The sequence below is a fragment of the Drosophila tropicalis genome, unplaced genomic scaffold, assembly GCF_018151085.1.
Source record: "Drosophila tropicalis isolate 14030-0801.00 unplaced genomic scaffold, ASM1815108v1 contig_694, whole genome shotgun sequence".
Taxonomy (NCBI): domain Eukaryota; kingdom Metazoa; phylum Arthropoda; class Insecta; order Diptera; family Drosophilidae; genus Drosophila; species Drosophila tropicalis.
In genome coordinates, this window is record NW_027173176.1 from 4,441,218 (window position 1) to 4,458,304 (window position 17,087).

The 17,087-nt window shown below is 39.6% G+C and overlaps 2 protein-coding genes across 2 annotated transcripts in view; one reads left to right on the forward strand and one right to left on the reverse strand.

Moving 5' to 3' along the window:
- Nucleotides 1-16,744, reverse strand: part of Mcm7 (minichromosome maintenance 7) — a 24,678-nt gene extending 7,934 nt beyond the window's left edge. The window contains exons 1-4 of the mRNA XM_068293157.1: nucleotides 16,568-16,744; nucleotides 16,124-16,493; nucleotides 14,497-16,056; nucleotides 14,209-14,424 (exon numbers count right to left, since the gene is read on the reverse strand). Of these exons, the coding sequence (XP_068149258.1) occupies nucleotides 14,223-14,424; nucleotides 14,497-16,056; nucleotides 16,124-16,493; nucleotides 16,568-16,598 (2,163 nt within the window). The 5' untranslated portion in view covers nucleotides 16,599-16,744 and the 3' untranslated portion in view covers nucleotides 14,209-14,222. The remainder of the gene's footprint in view (nucleotides 1-14,208; nucleotides 14,425-14,496; nucleotides 16,057-16,123; nucleotides 16,494-16,567) is intronic.
- Nucleotides 1,318-13,331, forward strand: TrpA1 (Transient receptor potential cation channel A1). Its single transcript, XM_068293159.1, is given in 18 exon segments — nucleotides 1,318-1,348; nucleotides 2,454-2,631; nucleotides 2,633-2,689; nucleotides 2,758-2,913; nucleotides 5,533-5,689; nucleotides 5,760-5,850; nucleotides 5,906-6,101; nucleotides 6,650-6,757; nucleotides 7,974-8,162; nucleotides 8,616-8,844; nucleotides 8,908-9,485; nucleotides 9,537-9,851; nucleotides 10,420-10,527; nucleotides 11,641-11,861; nucleotides 11,945-12,422; nucleotides 12,484-12,646; nucleotides 12,696-12,968; nucleotides 13,036-13,331. Coding segments are annotated over 17 exon segments (3,705 nt in total). The 5' UTR covers nucleotides 1,318-1,348; nucleotides 2,454-2,541.
- Nucleotides 16,745-17,087: the final 343 nt, after the last annotated feature.

A 17,087-nucleotide genomic window follows, 5' to 3' on the forward strand; every position in this document is an offset into this window, starting at 1 on the left:
ATCAATAGTAAGACTGCTGTGAGCAACACAAAAAGGCATAAAGTGAAGAGTTTAGAACAAAAACTCACAGTTCTTTGGAAAACGGAGCTAGTATTCTCATTTAATGAAGTTTTTTCTAAGCCTTGAGACATCCGATTTAAAATGAATTATATTTTAATGGATTACAAACATTGATGGGGGAAAAAAATGAAATTGTTACAGTTGTTGAATACATTTGTTAACAATCTAGAAATAAGTTTTGCAGTATAATTTCACCATATATGCAAATGACAATTATCCATTCCATTCATACATGAACGTTTATGGCTTTATACAATATCTATCTAATGCATATGTATTGGCAAAAGAAGGAACGATGTTTTAATTACGAAAAGAGTGGGGGGGGAGGCAAAAAAAAGTAACAAAACCAAATACAAATAGCCATAAGGGAGAGAAGGGAAGGAGAGCAAATAGTAACAAATGCGTCGTCGAGAATTCCAGACTAGCCGGGTGACAAAGTGACGAAAGGCTGCCAACGAACTTGTTATCAGGTCCAGAAACCACTTCCCTTCGCCTCTTCACCCCTCTCCACATGCTAGACGAATAGGACAGAACTATTACACAGGGCTTTATTCCAAAAGGGCTGCTGCCACATTTAGTTGGAGTTCAGCCAGCAAAGCTGTCGGTACGCAGCCAAAAAAGAAAACCAGGAAAAAAACAATAACAAAAACATCTAGTGGGAGAGAGACAGAAGAGAGTGACGAGTTTTATTCAAACTATATAATCAGTCAAAAGTGTTAATTGAGTTTTATAATTAGTGCGTTTAAGAGCAGTCCACCCTCTGCCATTCATTCCAGAGGAATTAAAACACAAACACATAGATTAGAGGCAAACAACAACAAGAAAAACAAATAAAAAGGAGAAGTGCACCTTGTGTGACAGGCAGGAAAGGTTAGCAAGAGGCAAGGCGAATTGCAGCGGACTCTATATATATATATATATATATATTTATACATTCATTGTGTATTTGAAGTGCTTCATTGTCCTTGTCATCGTGTCCGTGTCTCCGTGTATCGTCTCGCTAAAACATATGGCATACTTTGAGGCGCTCAGACTTAAATGCTGTTAAAATCATATAGAACAATTTTTGAATACTTCTGCTATTGCCATTGTGATTGTCGTTGTGCCTGCGCCTTCTGCACGGCATTAGTGTTGATTGAAATTAAAATAAAATTTAAGTTTTTCAAATTCAAAGTGGATTGAACAAAAATGTAAAAACAGTAACAAACAATAACAGACGAATCGAGTATATTCATGTGTGGATACATTTAGCCACAACGAATTTTAACGTTACACTATACAAATAAAGGTAAATTGTCAATATATATATGTATATATATATATATATATTTATTTGCTTTAGGCTTAGGTTAACTAACTATTTGTTTAGCCAGTCGCTGGGAGTACAACTAAAACCACTCAGACTAATAAAAAGGGTGCCAGCCAGCCAAAACAGAGTCAGAGTCAAATTTCATTGTATCCATCTATAAAGCAAAAACTCCACCCCTGCCCCTTCCGCACACATTCAATTTGTAATAATCAAAGCACAAAAATCTATTATAAAGCCATAGGCAAATGTCATCCTTATTACACTTGGGCTTTGAAAATTTTAGCAATTTCATTACGGATTTCGCTCCAGATAGCGATCGCTGGCAATATAATTTCATTAGTGGCCATTGGCCAAATCAAATGTAAGTGAATTGCCCATCGGTCATTCCAAAGTCAGTCCTTGTGGCAGTTGGTTCGCTTCGAAATCTCAAATAAAAAGGATGAAACTAGAGGAAATTAAGTAAGTTATTGTGTGGGTGTGCTTAGGTTATGCAAATTTCTACACTCCACTAACATAAAGCGGCCAACAGGCATGCCAAAAATAAACAAGGCGTTAATTAGTTATTTCCATTTGCATTTAATGTAGGTTTCCCTTTTTTTTTTTTTTTTTTAAAGTAACCTATGTATACGTGTTGAGTTCCCTGGGGTCGTGGTTTAATACGTAGAATAGAATGACAAATAACCAGGCCGTTGACATTGTCCTGTGTCACAAAATAATGGCCTTAACCTAGCCCTAGTCCTCGAGTCGAAATCATTTAACAATTGCATTTAGTCTGGTACAGTTTGTTATTGCATAAACATTGAATCGAGTGACGGCGAGCTCTGAGTTGTCAGTTTTATCTATTCGCTGTGTCTGCGTGTGTGTGTGTGTGTGCGTGTGTGTGTTTGGCCATATCATGGAGACAAGTTATCTAAATTAGCATGGCTGACGGTTTTACGCATTCATTAAACGTTTAGGCCAAGCCAATCAATATCTAATTAGGCAAAACTGATTGCATAGCTGATATATCAGTGTTAGATTATTGTGAAATATATCTCGCTAACTAGACACAACCAACTAACCAACTAAACCGCACAATGTGTAGTCGCGATTTGCGACCCTTTACTATTACAACAGCAGCAGCAGCAGCACCAGGAGGAGGAGGAGGAGGAATAACAGAAGATCGATCAAATATGCCGAAACTCTATAATGGTGTCTTCAATGGACAATGCGATAGTCTTTCACAACAGGATATAATGGAGGCCCAACCGAAACTGTTGCCAAAAAACACGTAGTAATAGTGGCAGCAACAGTGGCAGTGCCAGCAATCGTAATAGCAAGGTGAGACAATCAAATATCAAATGCATATATATAAGTCCATGATCAGCGTTTTCTTTTGGGTTAAATAGTATTGGATATTCTCAATGATAATTGAACGAAGTGCTGGGTCAAAACGTTTGGAAATTGGCAATGATATTGATACACCATTGGAGGCCATTTTACCAGCCGAACCGCCAGCCGAACAGGTTTGCCTGCTGCGTGACAGCCCCTATAGAATATTACGGGTAAGTGGCTTTGGTGGGTGAGTGTGGTTGGGTTTGGGTGCTCGTTGGTCAATTCTCTAAAGTGACAGTGATAGAATGGGCAAGCATATTATTCTCTAGACGAGCGATTTATGAAAAATATTTATCGATTGCTTTTTGCTAACTAAGTGGATAAATGAAAAAGGAAATTTCGCGTGAGTTTTCGAGACATTTCCATTGGATGATATCAACCTTAAGACAAATAAGAATTTACATCAAATGTTTGCCATAAAATATCAATAACAAGGACATGCAATGCAACAAGTTCCCTTTTCATAAACATAAACACACTGGCACACACTCACACCCACTTAGAGGGATAGAAAACAAATGGAAAAATTCACTAACAAATTGAATAAAAACTCACCACGCGCCGAACCAAAATGCCGCAAATCTTCGCCGCCAGCAATTGCGTTCGCACGCACGCACACGACTTCGACTTGGCCTCACAGCCAGGACTCATTCGGGCTACTCAGACTCCTTTGCTGTGCAGCGAAGAACGACTCTATAAAAGCGAAGGATGTTGCCGCCGAGATTTCAGTCTTGTTTGGCTCTTCGCGGGCAAAAGAAACACAGTAATTTTTCCATTAATGGATAAGTGGATAAAAATTATTTATAATTCAACAATCCTCAAGAATCGCAATTGGTTTTGAATTTAAATTAAAATAGTTTCTTCTTTTTTTTTTTTGTGTGTGTTTTTTCATTAAAGTGAAAAAAAAACTAATCAGCCACGCCAAAGAAACAAAAATATGTAAACAAATAGCGAAAACGAACTTAATTGTTTTAACGATGACAAAATGTTTGTTAACCATAAACCGTAAATTGCCTAAGCCCATAAAACGAAAATGATTGGCGGCGACACCAAGGAAAAGGAGACCCCAAAGCGTGAGGTGGTCATTAGTCCATTGCGTTATCTGATTACAGGATGCACTCGCGGTTCCGAGTTGACAACAATTGGTCCCATCAATTTCCCCTTGCCCAACAAATGGGCGCGCATTCTGCGAATGTCATCAGCTCCGAAAATACAAGTTGATGATTTTCTTCAGGTAACAGGACAATCAAAAAAACACATAATTTCATTGGTTAGAGCTCGAAAGTCCCCAAGGAAAGGGGAAAGCAGGTGGGGTAGAGAATTAACTTTCAGTTCTTTCGTTTTAATACCTAATGCACTTTTACTTTGCAATTTCTTGGCAGCGTGGCATTTAATCTTGTTAATATAATGAGCAACTTTCTTCACAAACTAAAAGAATAGTAGTTTAAATGCTTTGAAATACACTTGGCAAAAAGTTACCCATTTTTCAACAATATTACTGAGATAAGGACATCTTTACATTTACAATACTTTTCTATAAGATTTTAAAGTCAAGAAAAGATTTCAAATCTTATTTAAATACCAGCAATTTACCAAGTCAAGTACTCAATGGTATCTCTTGAAACTTGAGCTTGAAAAAGATTCCCGAATATAACGCGAACGGAAATTTGTCAGATGAGGATTCGTAATAACCAAATGGTCTCATATCGAGAGTCTCATTTATAGATCTTAAAAATGGAAATCCGAACACTCAGACATTGGATTAATAACCTCAGGGATCTAGGAAGAAATCCACTTGATTACTAATTTCATTGCCCTATCAATATCATCAATAAATCAATTGAAAAGGCTTTCGATGAAGGTTTTTAAAAGATGTAAGATTAGCCCTAAGTTTGAAAATACCATTATAGATTTATAATTTCGAAGACATTCCATGGAACAACAAATATAACCCTGCACAGCACTGGATGGAAGTCAATGAGATGTGAACAATCTATTAGGATTTCGGTTTTCGAGCAAATTATAATAACTTGAAAGTTTTTTTAATTCACAAGCGTGGAATGAGTTAATATTTTAAGAAGTTCTAACTAAAATTAGAGACTCACAACTAGTCACAGTTAATTACAAATTTAGAGTTGTACTTCTTGCTTTTCGCTGAGTGGAAGAATCTATTCAAGGATACTTTTAATGGAAAGTTTAGTTTGAAACCGATTTCGTAGTCACATAAGCGCAACAGATTCGCGAAACAATGGGAACACGGCAATGTGCAAAACGAGTGGTAGTCAGGGAGGGAGGGAAGGAGAGGGAGAGGTAGGGGCCAAGACAAGGGGGCAACAAACAAAAAGTGATTTTCTCTAGCACTCATTTCTGATTAAAAATCTATTGACATTGCTGCTAAGTTTTGTCCTGTTCTGCCCTGTCCCTGTTTCTGTTCCTTCGACAAATGAACAACCTTATGCGTGTCTGGTTCAATTTACAAGGGAAATTTGTAATAGGAAGTGGTCCGACAAACAAGATAAAGAAGCGAGAGATGGACCCATATGGTCCACGAGCAGAGAAAACTGAAAAGCGAAGCGTCTGCTTAAAACTTGGACTCGAACTTGGCAAAAACTTTGAGCTGAACTCAAGTAGTATACTTTTTACTCTTTCGTCTTGGTTGTTGCTTATCTTTTAAGTAGCCCTGTTTTTGTTTTTTTCGTCAATTGGGGGTAGGGGAGTAACATAGTTTGTTTAAGTAAACACACCAAGGGCATAAATTTAATTTAACTTGCTACAAATTCCGTTCAAAGGCGGCCGAATCCGGTAATCTGGATGATTTTAAGCGTTTATTCATGGCCGACAATACGCGTATTGCCCTGAAGGATGGCAAGGGACGAACAGCTGCCCATCAGGCGGCAGCCAGGAATCGTGTCAACATTTTGAGCTACATACGGGATCAATCGGGGGGTGAGTGTTGGTCTGTGTGTGTCTGAGGGTCCAACTGACTAACTCTGACTACAAATTTGTTCGATAATAGACTTCAATGCCAAGGACAATGCGGGCAATACACCTCTCCATATTGCCGTTGAATGCGATGCCTACGATGCATTGGACTATTTGCTATCAATGTAAGTGACCTGTAGCCCGTCCATAGAGTCGAGGTTAACTTTACTTCACTTACAGCCCAGTGGACACGGGCATTCTCAATGAAAAGAAACAGGCACCCGTCCATTTGGCCACAGAGTTAAATAAAGTCAAATCGCTGCAGGTGATGGGTCAATATCGAAATGTCATCGATATACAACAGGGTGGCGAACACGGACGGACGGCCTTGCATTTGGCTGCCATTTATGATCACGAAGAATGCGCCCGTATCCTGGTAAGTGGTGTGAGTCTATGAACCAAACAAACAAACCATATTCAAATCAAATAATTGCTTTTTGCTAACTTGTCTTATCTTAGATATTTGGCATTTTCCTTTGCACAATTTTCAAGAAATTAATATTGTATTTGCTCATGCATTTTATTTGCATTTTGATAAAGTATTGGACCATGAACACCGACACCAAAGTGTGCCATTAATCAATGGCATACGCACACACACACACACACACACACACATAGGCAGATTCATGCGCTCTCTCTCTCACACACACACACACATACAAGATTAATTTATCATAGAAGAGAAGAAAAAAAGGTTTGTACCCTCTAGGAAATAATTTTGTTTTGCTTGCTCACAAAAGTATGCTTTGATATTGGCCTTTCCATATAAATGAGTCTGAGTGTGTGTGTGTTTGTGTGTCCCTGCGTGTGTGTGTGTGTGTTTGTAGTTCTGACTGAATAAACATATATAAATATAAATTGTACAGAGAATATATATGCATATATCCAAATTTAACTCAATGTCCGTGTCGTATCTTGCAGATTACAGAATTCGATGCATGTCCCCGTAGACCTTGCAACAATGGTTATTATCCCATACACGAAGCGGCTAAAAATGCCAGCTCAAAGACAATGGAAGTCTTCTTTCAGGCAAGTAACAAGCAAGCAACTATTATCTTGTTCGTATAAATCTTACACTAACTTATTGCCTCAGAGAGACAACGAAAAACAAACAAAAATCGCCAATCACTTTGATCTACAAGTGCGCTTTTTGTCATCCCTTTGCAGGAGCTTATCCTACATTTGATTTGATTCCTTTTATACCATAATGACTTTTTCGCCTCTAGTGCGAGGGTGGGGAGGGTCTGAACTGCTGTCTGACCTTCCCTCCCCCTTGTGCACTTTTGCATTGATTTTATGTTGTTGTTCTTATTTTGGAGATGGATGGAGAAAATTGCGTATACGTCACGTTGACAGCGTCAAAGCCCTTTAAAAGCGAAAAGTCAATTATAAAAGTATCAAATTTTTAAGCTTCCATCAGTTTTTTTCGGTTGTTTTTGTTTCTCTTTTGCTTTGTTTGTTTCCTTTTTTCCCGCCGATAAAGAATCAATGATGTAAGATGCCTAGAAATCTTAGCAGAAAGTCAAGCAAAATAATTTAAAATATCAAATGTTACAAAAAAACCCGTCGAGTCTCGGTCAATGACTTGTAAAAAATCAAAATCATTTTCTTAAACAGGGCACCTCGAGAAGTTTGCCAAATAATAAGGGCGAGAAACAGCTATAAATAGAGTTATGGAAAATTTCTAATGGGCTTTTTCTAAATATCAATTATACACTAAAGAGTTTATTTCTAGAAATCTAAATTTAGTAATTTAACCTGTTGGGAAATTTCTAGAAAGTTATTTAGTGTGAAACTCTAGAAGTTAGAACAATAATTATTTAAGACTTTTGTCACTGAAGAAAAGGTAGAATCTAGAATGTAGAACAGCGATTATCCAGTAAGAAAATGTAGAAAACTTTGCTTAGTTTATTACTCATCTCTCTGATTAAGATCAAACTTTGTTTCAGAATGTATTATAATAACAAGTGTATATATTTCAGTTTTCTTTAACAATTTTATGTAGTTTTAATGTTTTGCATCCCCTGTAGATAAGAAACGTCAATTGTACAGATGTAAAATATATATTATTTAGATTTCGAGTACGTTACAATGACAACTGGATAACCCATTTGATATATACCAAAATAGATTTATTTATCTGACTGACAATTGAATTTGTATTCTTTATGGTATTCATGCTCCATTCAAGTGTGTGCATCAAACAATCAATCAATTCATGCATATGCCATGTTCCGTTTTGCAGTGGGGGGAACAACGCGGATGCACTCGCGAGGAAATGATATCCTTCTACGATTCGGAGGGCAACGTGCCATTGCATTCGGCAGTGCATGGCGGGGATATCAAGGCAGTGGAACTATGCCTGAAATCCGGTGCAAAAATATCTACTCAGCAACATGATCTCTCGACGCCAGTGCATTTGGCCTGTGCCCAGGTGAGTGTGTGGTGGGGAGGAGGAAGCTTGGTTGTCATGGTCTCTCTCTCTCTCTCTCTCGCTTTCTGCGGTTAACTTGTCAAGCGAAACACTTGACAACACTCATATTTCAGCAAGGAAATGCCCAGTAGCCCAATAGTTAGTCCTTGTGGACTCAGAGTTTTAGGTGACTGCCTTGAATGCTCTCTCTCACTCGTTTCCCTCTAGGTTTTTTGTCTCAGTATTTACGTTTACGGACTACATTGCTGACTTTAATTTGACAAATTCTTATGCAAATGGCAAAAAGGGGCGACTGAACGTGACTTTGTCATGCCCAAGGATGTGGGAAGCAGAACAAGAAGAAGCGAGAAACAGAGACAGAGAAGAGCGTGTAAACATGACGTGAACATATTTTTCTCTTATATGTATATATGTGTTTTGTTTTTCAACCTCTTCGATTTCCGTTTGCCTCAGGGTGCCATTGATATAGTTAAGTTGATGTTTGAGATGCAACCGCTGGAGAAACGCATCTGTCTCAGTTGCACGGATGTACAAAAGATGACACCGTTGCATTGTGCCTCCATGTTCGATCATCCGGATATTGTTTCATATCTCGTTGCCGAGGGAGCTGACATCAATGCCCTCGACAAGGAGCATCGTTCGCCCCTTTTGTTGGCTGCCTCACGCAGCGGATGGAAGACAGGTGGGCAGACAATTCCACTTAATAGTCCTGGCACATTTACTTCATTTACTTTCGTCCTTTTAGTCCATCTACTGATACGTCTGGGTGCCTGCATAAGTGTCAAGGATGCAGCTGCTCGAAACGTTTTGCATTTTGTCATTATGAATGGCGGTCGGCTTACAGACTTTGCCGAACAGGTGGCCAAATGCCAGACACAGGAATTGAAGCTTTTGCTAAATGAAAAGGATAATATGGGCTGCTCGCCATTGCATTATGCCAGCCGCGACGGTCATATACGTTCGCTGGAGAATCTTATCCGCCTGGGGGCATGCATCAACCTGAAGAATAACAACAATGAGAGCCCATTGCATTTTGCAGCTCGCTATGGTAGATATAACACAGTCAGGCAATTGCTCGACTCGGAGAAGGGTTCGTTTATCATCAATGAGAGCGATGGCGCTGGCATGACCCCCTTGCACATTGCATCGCAGCAGGGACACACTCGGGTGGTGCAATTGCTCCTGAATCGTGGAGCTCTCCTGCATCGGGATCACAGTGGTCGTAATCCTTTGCAATTGGCCGCCATGTCTGGCTATACCGAGACCATTGAGCTGTTGCATTCGGTGCACTCGCATCTCTTGGACCAGGTCGACAAGGATGGGGTAAGTTGAGCTCACTGATGTCCCTCTCAAAAATTTATGAATTCTTTCCAGAATACGGCTCTCCATTTGGCCACCATGGAGAATAAGCCACATGCCATTTCGGTTTTAATGTCAATGGGCTGCAAGTTGGTCTACAATATTCTGGATATGAGTGCCATTGACTATGCCATCTACTACAAGTATCCGGAAGCGGCTTTGGCCATGGTCACTCACGATGAGCGTGCTAATGAGGTTATAGCTCTACGTTCCGACAAACATCCATGTGTCACTTTAGCTCTGATTGCATCCATGCCCAAGGTGTTTGAGGCTGTGCAGGATAAGTGTATTACCAAGGCCAATTGCAAAAAGGATTCCAAAAGCTTTTACGTAAGTCCTTCGTTTACCAAAGACAACTAACAATCTAAGCAATTATTGTCATTTCATCCCATCGAAGCTTCTAATACTTTATGACACTTTACCAAAATAAATATATATATATATATACATAAATCTAGATTAAGTACTCTTTCGCATTCTTGCAATGCCCTTATCTGTTTGCTAAGATCGATGAGAAAACCGGAGAGCCGATAATGACAACAAATCCCATACCATTGCCAGCATTGAATGTAAGCGGGAAAAACTGTGTTTCTTCTTTTTCTTGCTCTTGTGACTCCCCCTCCTCTCCTCTTTCTCTCTTGCTCTCTCTCTCTCTCTATATATATTTAATTCTCTGATTTAAGGCACGATTCTGTTTAATTGAGTTTAATTGTTTGTTGTAATGTTTCTTCCTCTCAGTGTATTAAGTTAGTTAGGATTTTGGGGGCCGTTACAAGAATCATTCCATATCATATTTCAAATATCATTACAAATTTGACAACTCTAGATAACATCAACACATATATATATATATATATAAATATATTACAATATATATACATATGTAATACATATTTAGATAAAATATTCATTTTGGCCATACCAAAAAACACCCGAGCAAATCGAGGAAAAGCGTAAAGAATTCAATGATGCAAAATGGCGTCCAGCGCCATTGGCCGTCGTGAATGTGAGTGTCAATATGTGAGAAGTCCTTACTTAATAAGATGCACAGCACAAAATTGGAGAATGCAACCGAAACAACAATTAATTAAACTAGTTATTAGTAAATCGTAAAACCTGGAACATTAAACGATTCCTTAACTGAGATTATCAAACCGATTGTCGAATTTGTTAATCAAACACAGATCAGATTTGAGATTGATAATTAAAAAACAAAAAAGGACATTACCAGGCTTAGTCTGAACACTTATAGATTCCACAACTTTTTACCTACTTCTTTTGATCTGGTAAATCAAATAAGAATATTTTAAGAATTAGTCAAATCAGAATCCGGTTAACAAGAAATTAGACTGAATATTGAAGGTCCTTTCTCCGGTTAACAAGAAATAAGACTGAATATGAAAGATCCTTTCTCTTTATCAAATTGGTAGCCTATCAGACTTTTTTGTAAAAACGATCCAATTGGAATTTCCACTAACAAGAAATGTGTAACTTAAAAAAGAATTATAATTTCTATAGTACAATTTTCAGGGTACACACAAATCAGTCTTAAATTAAATAATATAGCATACTTATTTGGGTATCGATGCCGGAAAGAATTGTTCATAACCCCACGACGGACTCAAGGTCGTAAATATGGACAGATATCTGATATACCCTTACCATTTGTGAAAATCAATGAAAACGTTAAGACATTTGTGATAAAGAGTGAGATAGAAGACTATTGTCACCTCCCTCTTTCTCATGTATAAGTTAAAAATCGACAGTTGTATGAATTGTTTTTAAATAATTATAATTTCGGTTGCACTCTCTGATAGATACATATATATACTATATGTATATTCCGTGTCTCTCTCTCTCTCTCTCTCTCTATTTCTCTCTGTACATCCGCTTCAAAATGTATGATCGTCCTCCCTCTCCCCCCCAAAAGCCTACTAATAATTGAAATCTTTTCAAATATATATATTTGTGTTCCAACTAACTAATTAATGTAAATGGCTTTTGTTATTGTTAACTTTGTTTTAGTATGTGTGTGAGTCGTAGCTTTATAGATGTATGTATGTATGTGTAAGTACACAAATGGGAATCACTGACATATCATATTATCTTTCGCCCCTAGACCATGGTTACCCATGGACGTGTTGAGCTATTGGCACATCCACTTAGCCAGAAATACTTGCAAATGAAATGGAATTCCTATGGCAAATACTTTCATTTGGCCAATCTATTGATCTATTCCATATTTTTGGTCTTTGTCACCATATATTCGTCCTTGATGATGAACAACATTGAATTGCGAGCTGAGGGCAACAAGACAATGAGTCAATATTGCAATATGGGGTAAGTACTAAAGGATTCTTTTCAATTCCTTCCATCTACATACACCTTCTCACTCTCTGTGTCCCTCTTTCTTTCTGCTTTAGTTGGGATCAGCTTACACAGAATTTATCACAGAATCCATCGGTGGCCACACAAATACGTTTGGATTCGTGTGTGGAGCACATTAATCGCACCACAGCCATACTCTTTTGTGCTGTCATCATTGTGGTCTATATATTGCTCAATTCCATGCGTGAATTAATTCAGATATATCAGCAGCGATTGCATTATCTAGTCGAGACGGTGAATCTCATATCGTGGGTGCTATATATATCGGCCCTGGTGATGATACAGCCGGCATTTAGGGCCGATGGTTCCATCAATACCATACACTATTCAGCCGCCTCGATCGCTGTGTTTTTATCCTGGTTTCGTTTGTTGCTATTCCTACAAAGATTCGATCAAGTTGGCATCTATGTGGTTATGTTTCTGGAAATTCTACAGACATTGATTAAAGTTCTAATGGTATTCTCCATTCTGATTATTGCTTTTGGCCTGGCCTTCTATATCCTACTCTCAAAGGTAGGTCACCTTGATGGAACATTGAGCTTAGATCAAAGATTCGCTCCTTTTTCTTCCTTAGATTATCGATCCGCAACCGAATCACTTGTCATTTTCGAATATACCTATGTCCTTGTTGCGCACCTTTTCCATGATGCTGGGCGAATTGGACTTTGTTGGCACCTATGTGAACACCTATTATCGTGACCAATTGAAAGTACCCATGACATCGTTTTTGATACTAAGTAAGTCCTCCTTCGCTTCCTTCTCCTTTCTAATGTTTGTGTCTTGCAGGCGTTTTTATGATCCTTATGCCCATTCTATTGATGAATCTGCTTATCGGTTTGGCTGTCGGTGACATTGAGTCAGTGCGTCGCAATGCCCAGTTGAAACGCTTGGCCATGCAGGTGGTTCTACATACAGAATTGGAACGTAAACTGCCTCATGTTTGGTTGCAGCGTGTCGATAAAATGGAACTTATCGAATATCCCAATGAGACGAAATGTAAAATAGGCATCTGTGACTTTATATTACGCAAATGGTTCTCCAATCCATTCACCGAGGATTGTAAGTAGCCAAAGGGAAGCGGGGAAATTCCAAGCATAATCCACTTGCTCCACTTCCCTATCCATAGCCTCCATGGATGTCATATCGTTTGATAACAATGATGATTATATCAATGCCGAATTGGAGCGTCAGAGACGCAAATTGCGGGACATTAGCCGGATGCTGGAGCAGCAACATCAGCTGGTGCGTCTCATTGTCCAGAAGATGGAGATCAAAACGGAGGCCGATGACGTCGACGAGGGTATATCGCCCAATGAATTGCGTTTGGTTGCCGGTCTGGGTTCGGCTGGTGGCAATCGTTGGAATTCGCCACGCATAAGAAATAAATTGCGTGCCGCATTAAGTTTTAATAAGAGCCTTTAAATTGGCCAGCTAAGCAGATCCTTGAATCTATTTAACTATCTAAATACAAACATATATCTCTTACATATACATATATTCTATCCATTGTCGCTAGTAGAGCGAGAATTTTATCATGTTTGCACAAATGTCTGTGTATGTTTGTTGTTGTTGTTTGAAAATGGAAAAACGGAAAACGTCTTGTGGGTGTCTGAATGTGTGTGTGTGTGCGTGTGTGAGAGAGAGACAGAACAGAAGGTCCTTAAAGGCTTCTCAAAAACAAGAAGAAAAAAAACCCTACGAATTTATCCATAGACGAAAATTCTTAATATATCAGCAAATATATATATATATATATTTTTTTTTTTGTTTGGTTGTTTGTTGATATTTTTTATCAAACAATTTGCAAATGAAATTTAATGTTTTTCAATGTGTGTTTCAATTAACTTATGAATGGAAAATAAAGTCAATTTATCTAGAGAATTGCAATTAAAAACTTTGTTATGAATTATTTATTTATTTAATGAACAAATGACACAAAAAAACATTTAAGTTAATTAATTTACTTGTAAATGGCTAGCAGAAAATGGGCAAAAGGAATGGATTTAGATGAGGAAATCTTATAACAAAACATTTCTCCATTCGGAGAGACAATGAAAGAAACAAAAAAAAAAAAAAAGAAACAGGAAATTCATATGTATATATATATATATGCAGAGATGTGAACATTTGATATTGTTGTGCAGCCTTAACCCTATAAAAGAAAACTTTCTCAATATTGATTCATTCATTCGACTTTTTCGTCAAAGTTCCCAAAAATGAATGTAAATTAAATGTAGGTATTAAATAAAATATATAAATTTATATAGGGATGAGATAAATGATAAATTGGCTTGCTTACTTGTGGCATTTCCTTTACAAAAATGTAATTTTCGTATGCCCCATGTTAACTTGCCAAACATTTAACTCCTCGTAGTCCATAATGCATTTGTCCACTTGGTCGGGTTTGAAGCCCTTTGTGGTGCAACGATCCATGATATCGGAGATTTTGACCGCTTTTCCTGAGCCGGCCAATTCGCGTACGATGGCAAATATGCGATCCGATGTATTGGGCACACTTGAAGGAGAAAAAGAGAAAAGGTTAAGAGATTGATTGATGGGTGGGGATTGGGTTTGCTTCTCTACTTACTGTCCCTTTTGGTGTTCGTGAATCTGATTCAGCGAGTCCTTGGACATTTCAAGTAAACGCAAAGCTTCGGCCACATCGTCCTTCTCCACATGATCGGAGAGACGCAAGCGGGCCAGTGCGGTGGATAGACGCAGAATACCCAAAAGATTACGGGCCGATGTAAAGGTCATGTCCTTTTGATTGCGAGCCTCACGGCGCAGCTCGACATAGGCGCCCACAATGTAATCGGTGAGCTCGTCTGGAATGGTGGGATTCTTGCGCTTGCAGAGATTTATGTAGCGTCGCATCAGATTCATGTCCAGGGCCTTCACCCGCGATGGCGGTTGCTTGCTATGACTGTGCACATAGGTAATATGCTTGGCCAGACGCAAATCGTTATCCCTGTCCGGTTTGTCCTGGATGAGCCACAGCAGATCGAAACGCGAGAGCAGAGCAGCGGGCAATTGAATATTCTGTTCGACGGTGCGACGTGGATTGTAGCGTCCGAAGGCAGGATTGGCAGCTGCCAATATGGATACACGGGCATTCAGGGTGGTCATGATGCCAGCCTTGGCAATGGATATGGTTTGCTGTTCCATAACTTCGTGAATGGCTGTGCGATCGGTATCGGCCATCTTGTCGAACTCGTCAATGCAGCAGACACCCTGATCGGCCAGAACAAGAGCTCCACCCTCTAGGGTCATCTCGCCAGTAAGGGGATCCTTCATCACAGCCGCTGTCAGACCCACGCCGGAGGAACCTCGCCCGGTGGTGTACTGAGAACGCACTGCCAGGCGACTTATATAGCCCAGGAGTTGGGATTTGGCCACACCAGGATCACCCATGAGACAGATATTTATATTACCACGAATCTTCATGCCATCTGGCCGTTTATCCACACCACCAACCAAAAGGAGTAGCAAAGCCTTCTTTACATCCAAGTGTCCATAGATTTCTGGAGCCAAACTGGTGGCCAGACGCTCATAGAAATCATCCTGGGCCAGTTCCTCCAACTCATCGGGCGTCAGTTCGGCACTCTTATCGGATATCTCGTCGTTCTTATTAATGCAAATGATGCGATGGGCCTGGAGGAAGGTCTCCGAGAGCAATCCCTGCATCATCTGAGCGAATCCCGTGCGCACCATGGGCAAAAAGACACCCGAGACCAGGACATGGTCACCGGGTTGGGCCATACGAGTAACTTCACCGCGACATAGAACTGTCATACTGCGTGGAATATGTCCTACGGGTACCTGGTCGCTATGCTCCTGCATCTTCAACTCCTGGAACTTTACAAATTTGGATCCTCTTGTCTGCAAATAAAGTCGTCCGCCCGCCTTATTCACACGGCAATCATCCGATGGGCAATCCGACACTGGAATGAAGGACAACGAATTCACGGGCTGATAGGTTTCGGAGCCACAGCGATCGCAAGTGTAAGTGGCCACCACCATCATGGGCTTCACTTCCGTACAACGCGTAACAATGCCACGCACTGTGACCAATTTGCCAATATGTTGTGCCTTCACCTCGCGTATAGAGTTGGCCTTCTCCGTGGACAACGGCTTGAAGCCTACTTCACTGCAACGGAAAATCATTGAGGAATGTCTAGGGGGCGGGGGTAAACAAATACTACTGTACTACTCACAATCGCTTCATTAGCTCTGAGGGAAAACTATTACGCTCGTCTCGCTGTTCCATGGGATTCCGGGTGCGGGCATCCATCATCAGACGATGCTCAATATACACATCGAGGGCATCTTTGGCATGGACTTCCTGCTGTTTGTAGCTGGGCAGCAATTCGGCAATCACATCGCTAAATATGGCCGCATAGCGTCGGCAATTGTCAATTACGGCCTCGGCCAGGCTCTCATTGTACTCGGCCAGATGATCCAGGTCGATGGTCATCATTACCTGCTCGCGATGTGCCAGCTTAACTAGTTGAGAGCCATAAACGAACTCCTTCTTGCCATCGTCGTCGCATTTGCAGTACTCCGATAGAAAGGTCTTGATGGTTTCTGTATGGGAATGGCCATAGAAAGGGATTTATAATCTGAAATGCTTTCAGTTTTTCTGTGTTTGTCCCACTCACCGCGGTCTTGGGCATAATCGCGTCGTGCCATTTTCTTTTATGTTTATTTAGTACACAAACACCAATGTGGCAGGAATTTCTCAACAGCAGCAAATATTTGGAGTTGTTTTCGACGCGGGATTGTTATGAATAATAACAAAAATTGTGGATGAAAATTTTTTGCAACGCGGTCCGATTCCCGCCAAAAACGCAATAACATTTGCGTGTCTGTTAACTCACATGTGAGACTGTTAACTAACTGACTCATAACGCGCCTGTTAGCTCATTTCGAGTGCTGTTAGCTCATTTCGAGCGCTGTTATCTAACACAGCAGAGAGCTGTATTAAAATTGTGACACATTGGCAACACCAAAATCTAAAGAAAACCGCCAAAATGTTTGAATTTTAAATATTTGACGTTTATTGGTTTTTAATTTTACAAAAAAAAAATGTTTATAAATTGCATTATACTCAATTACTCATAGCATTGTTTTTCACTTTCATAATTCCAATCAATATATATATATTTTTTGGACTTGCAT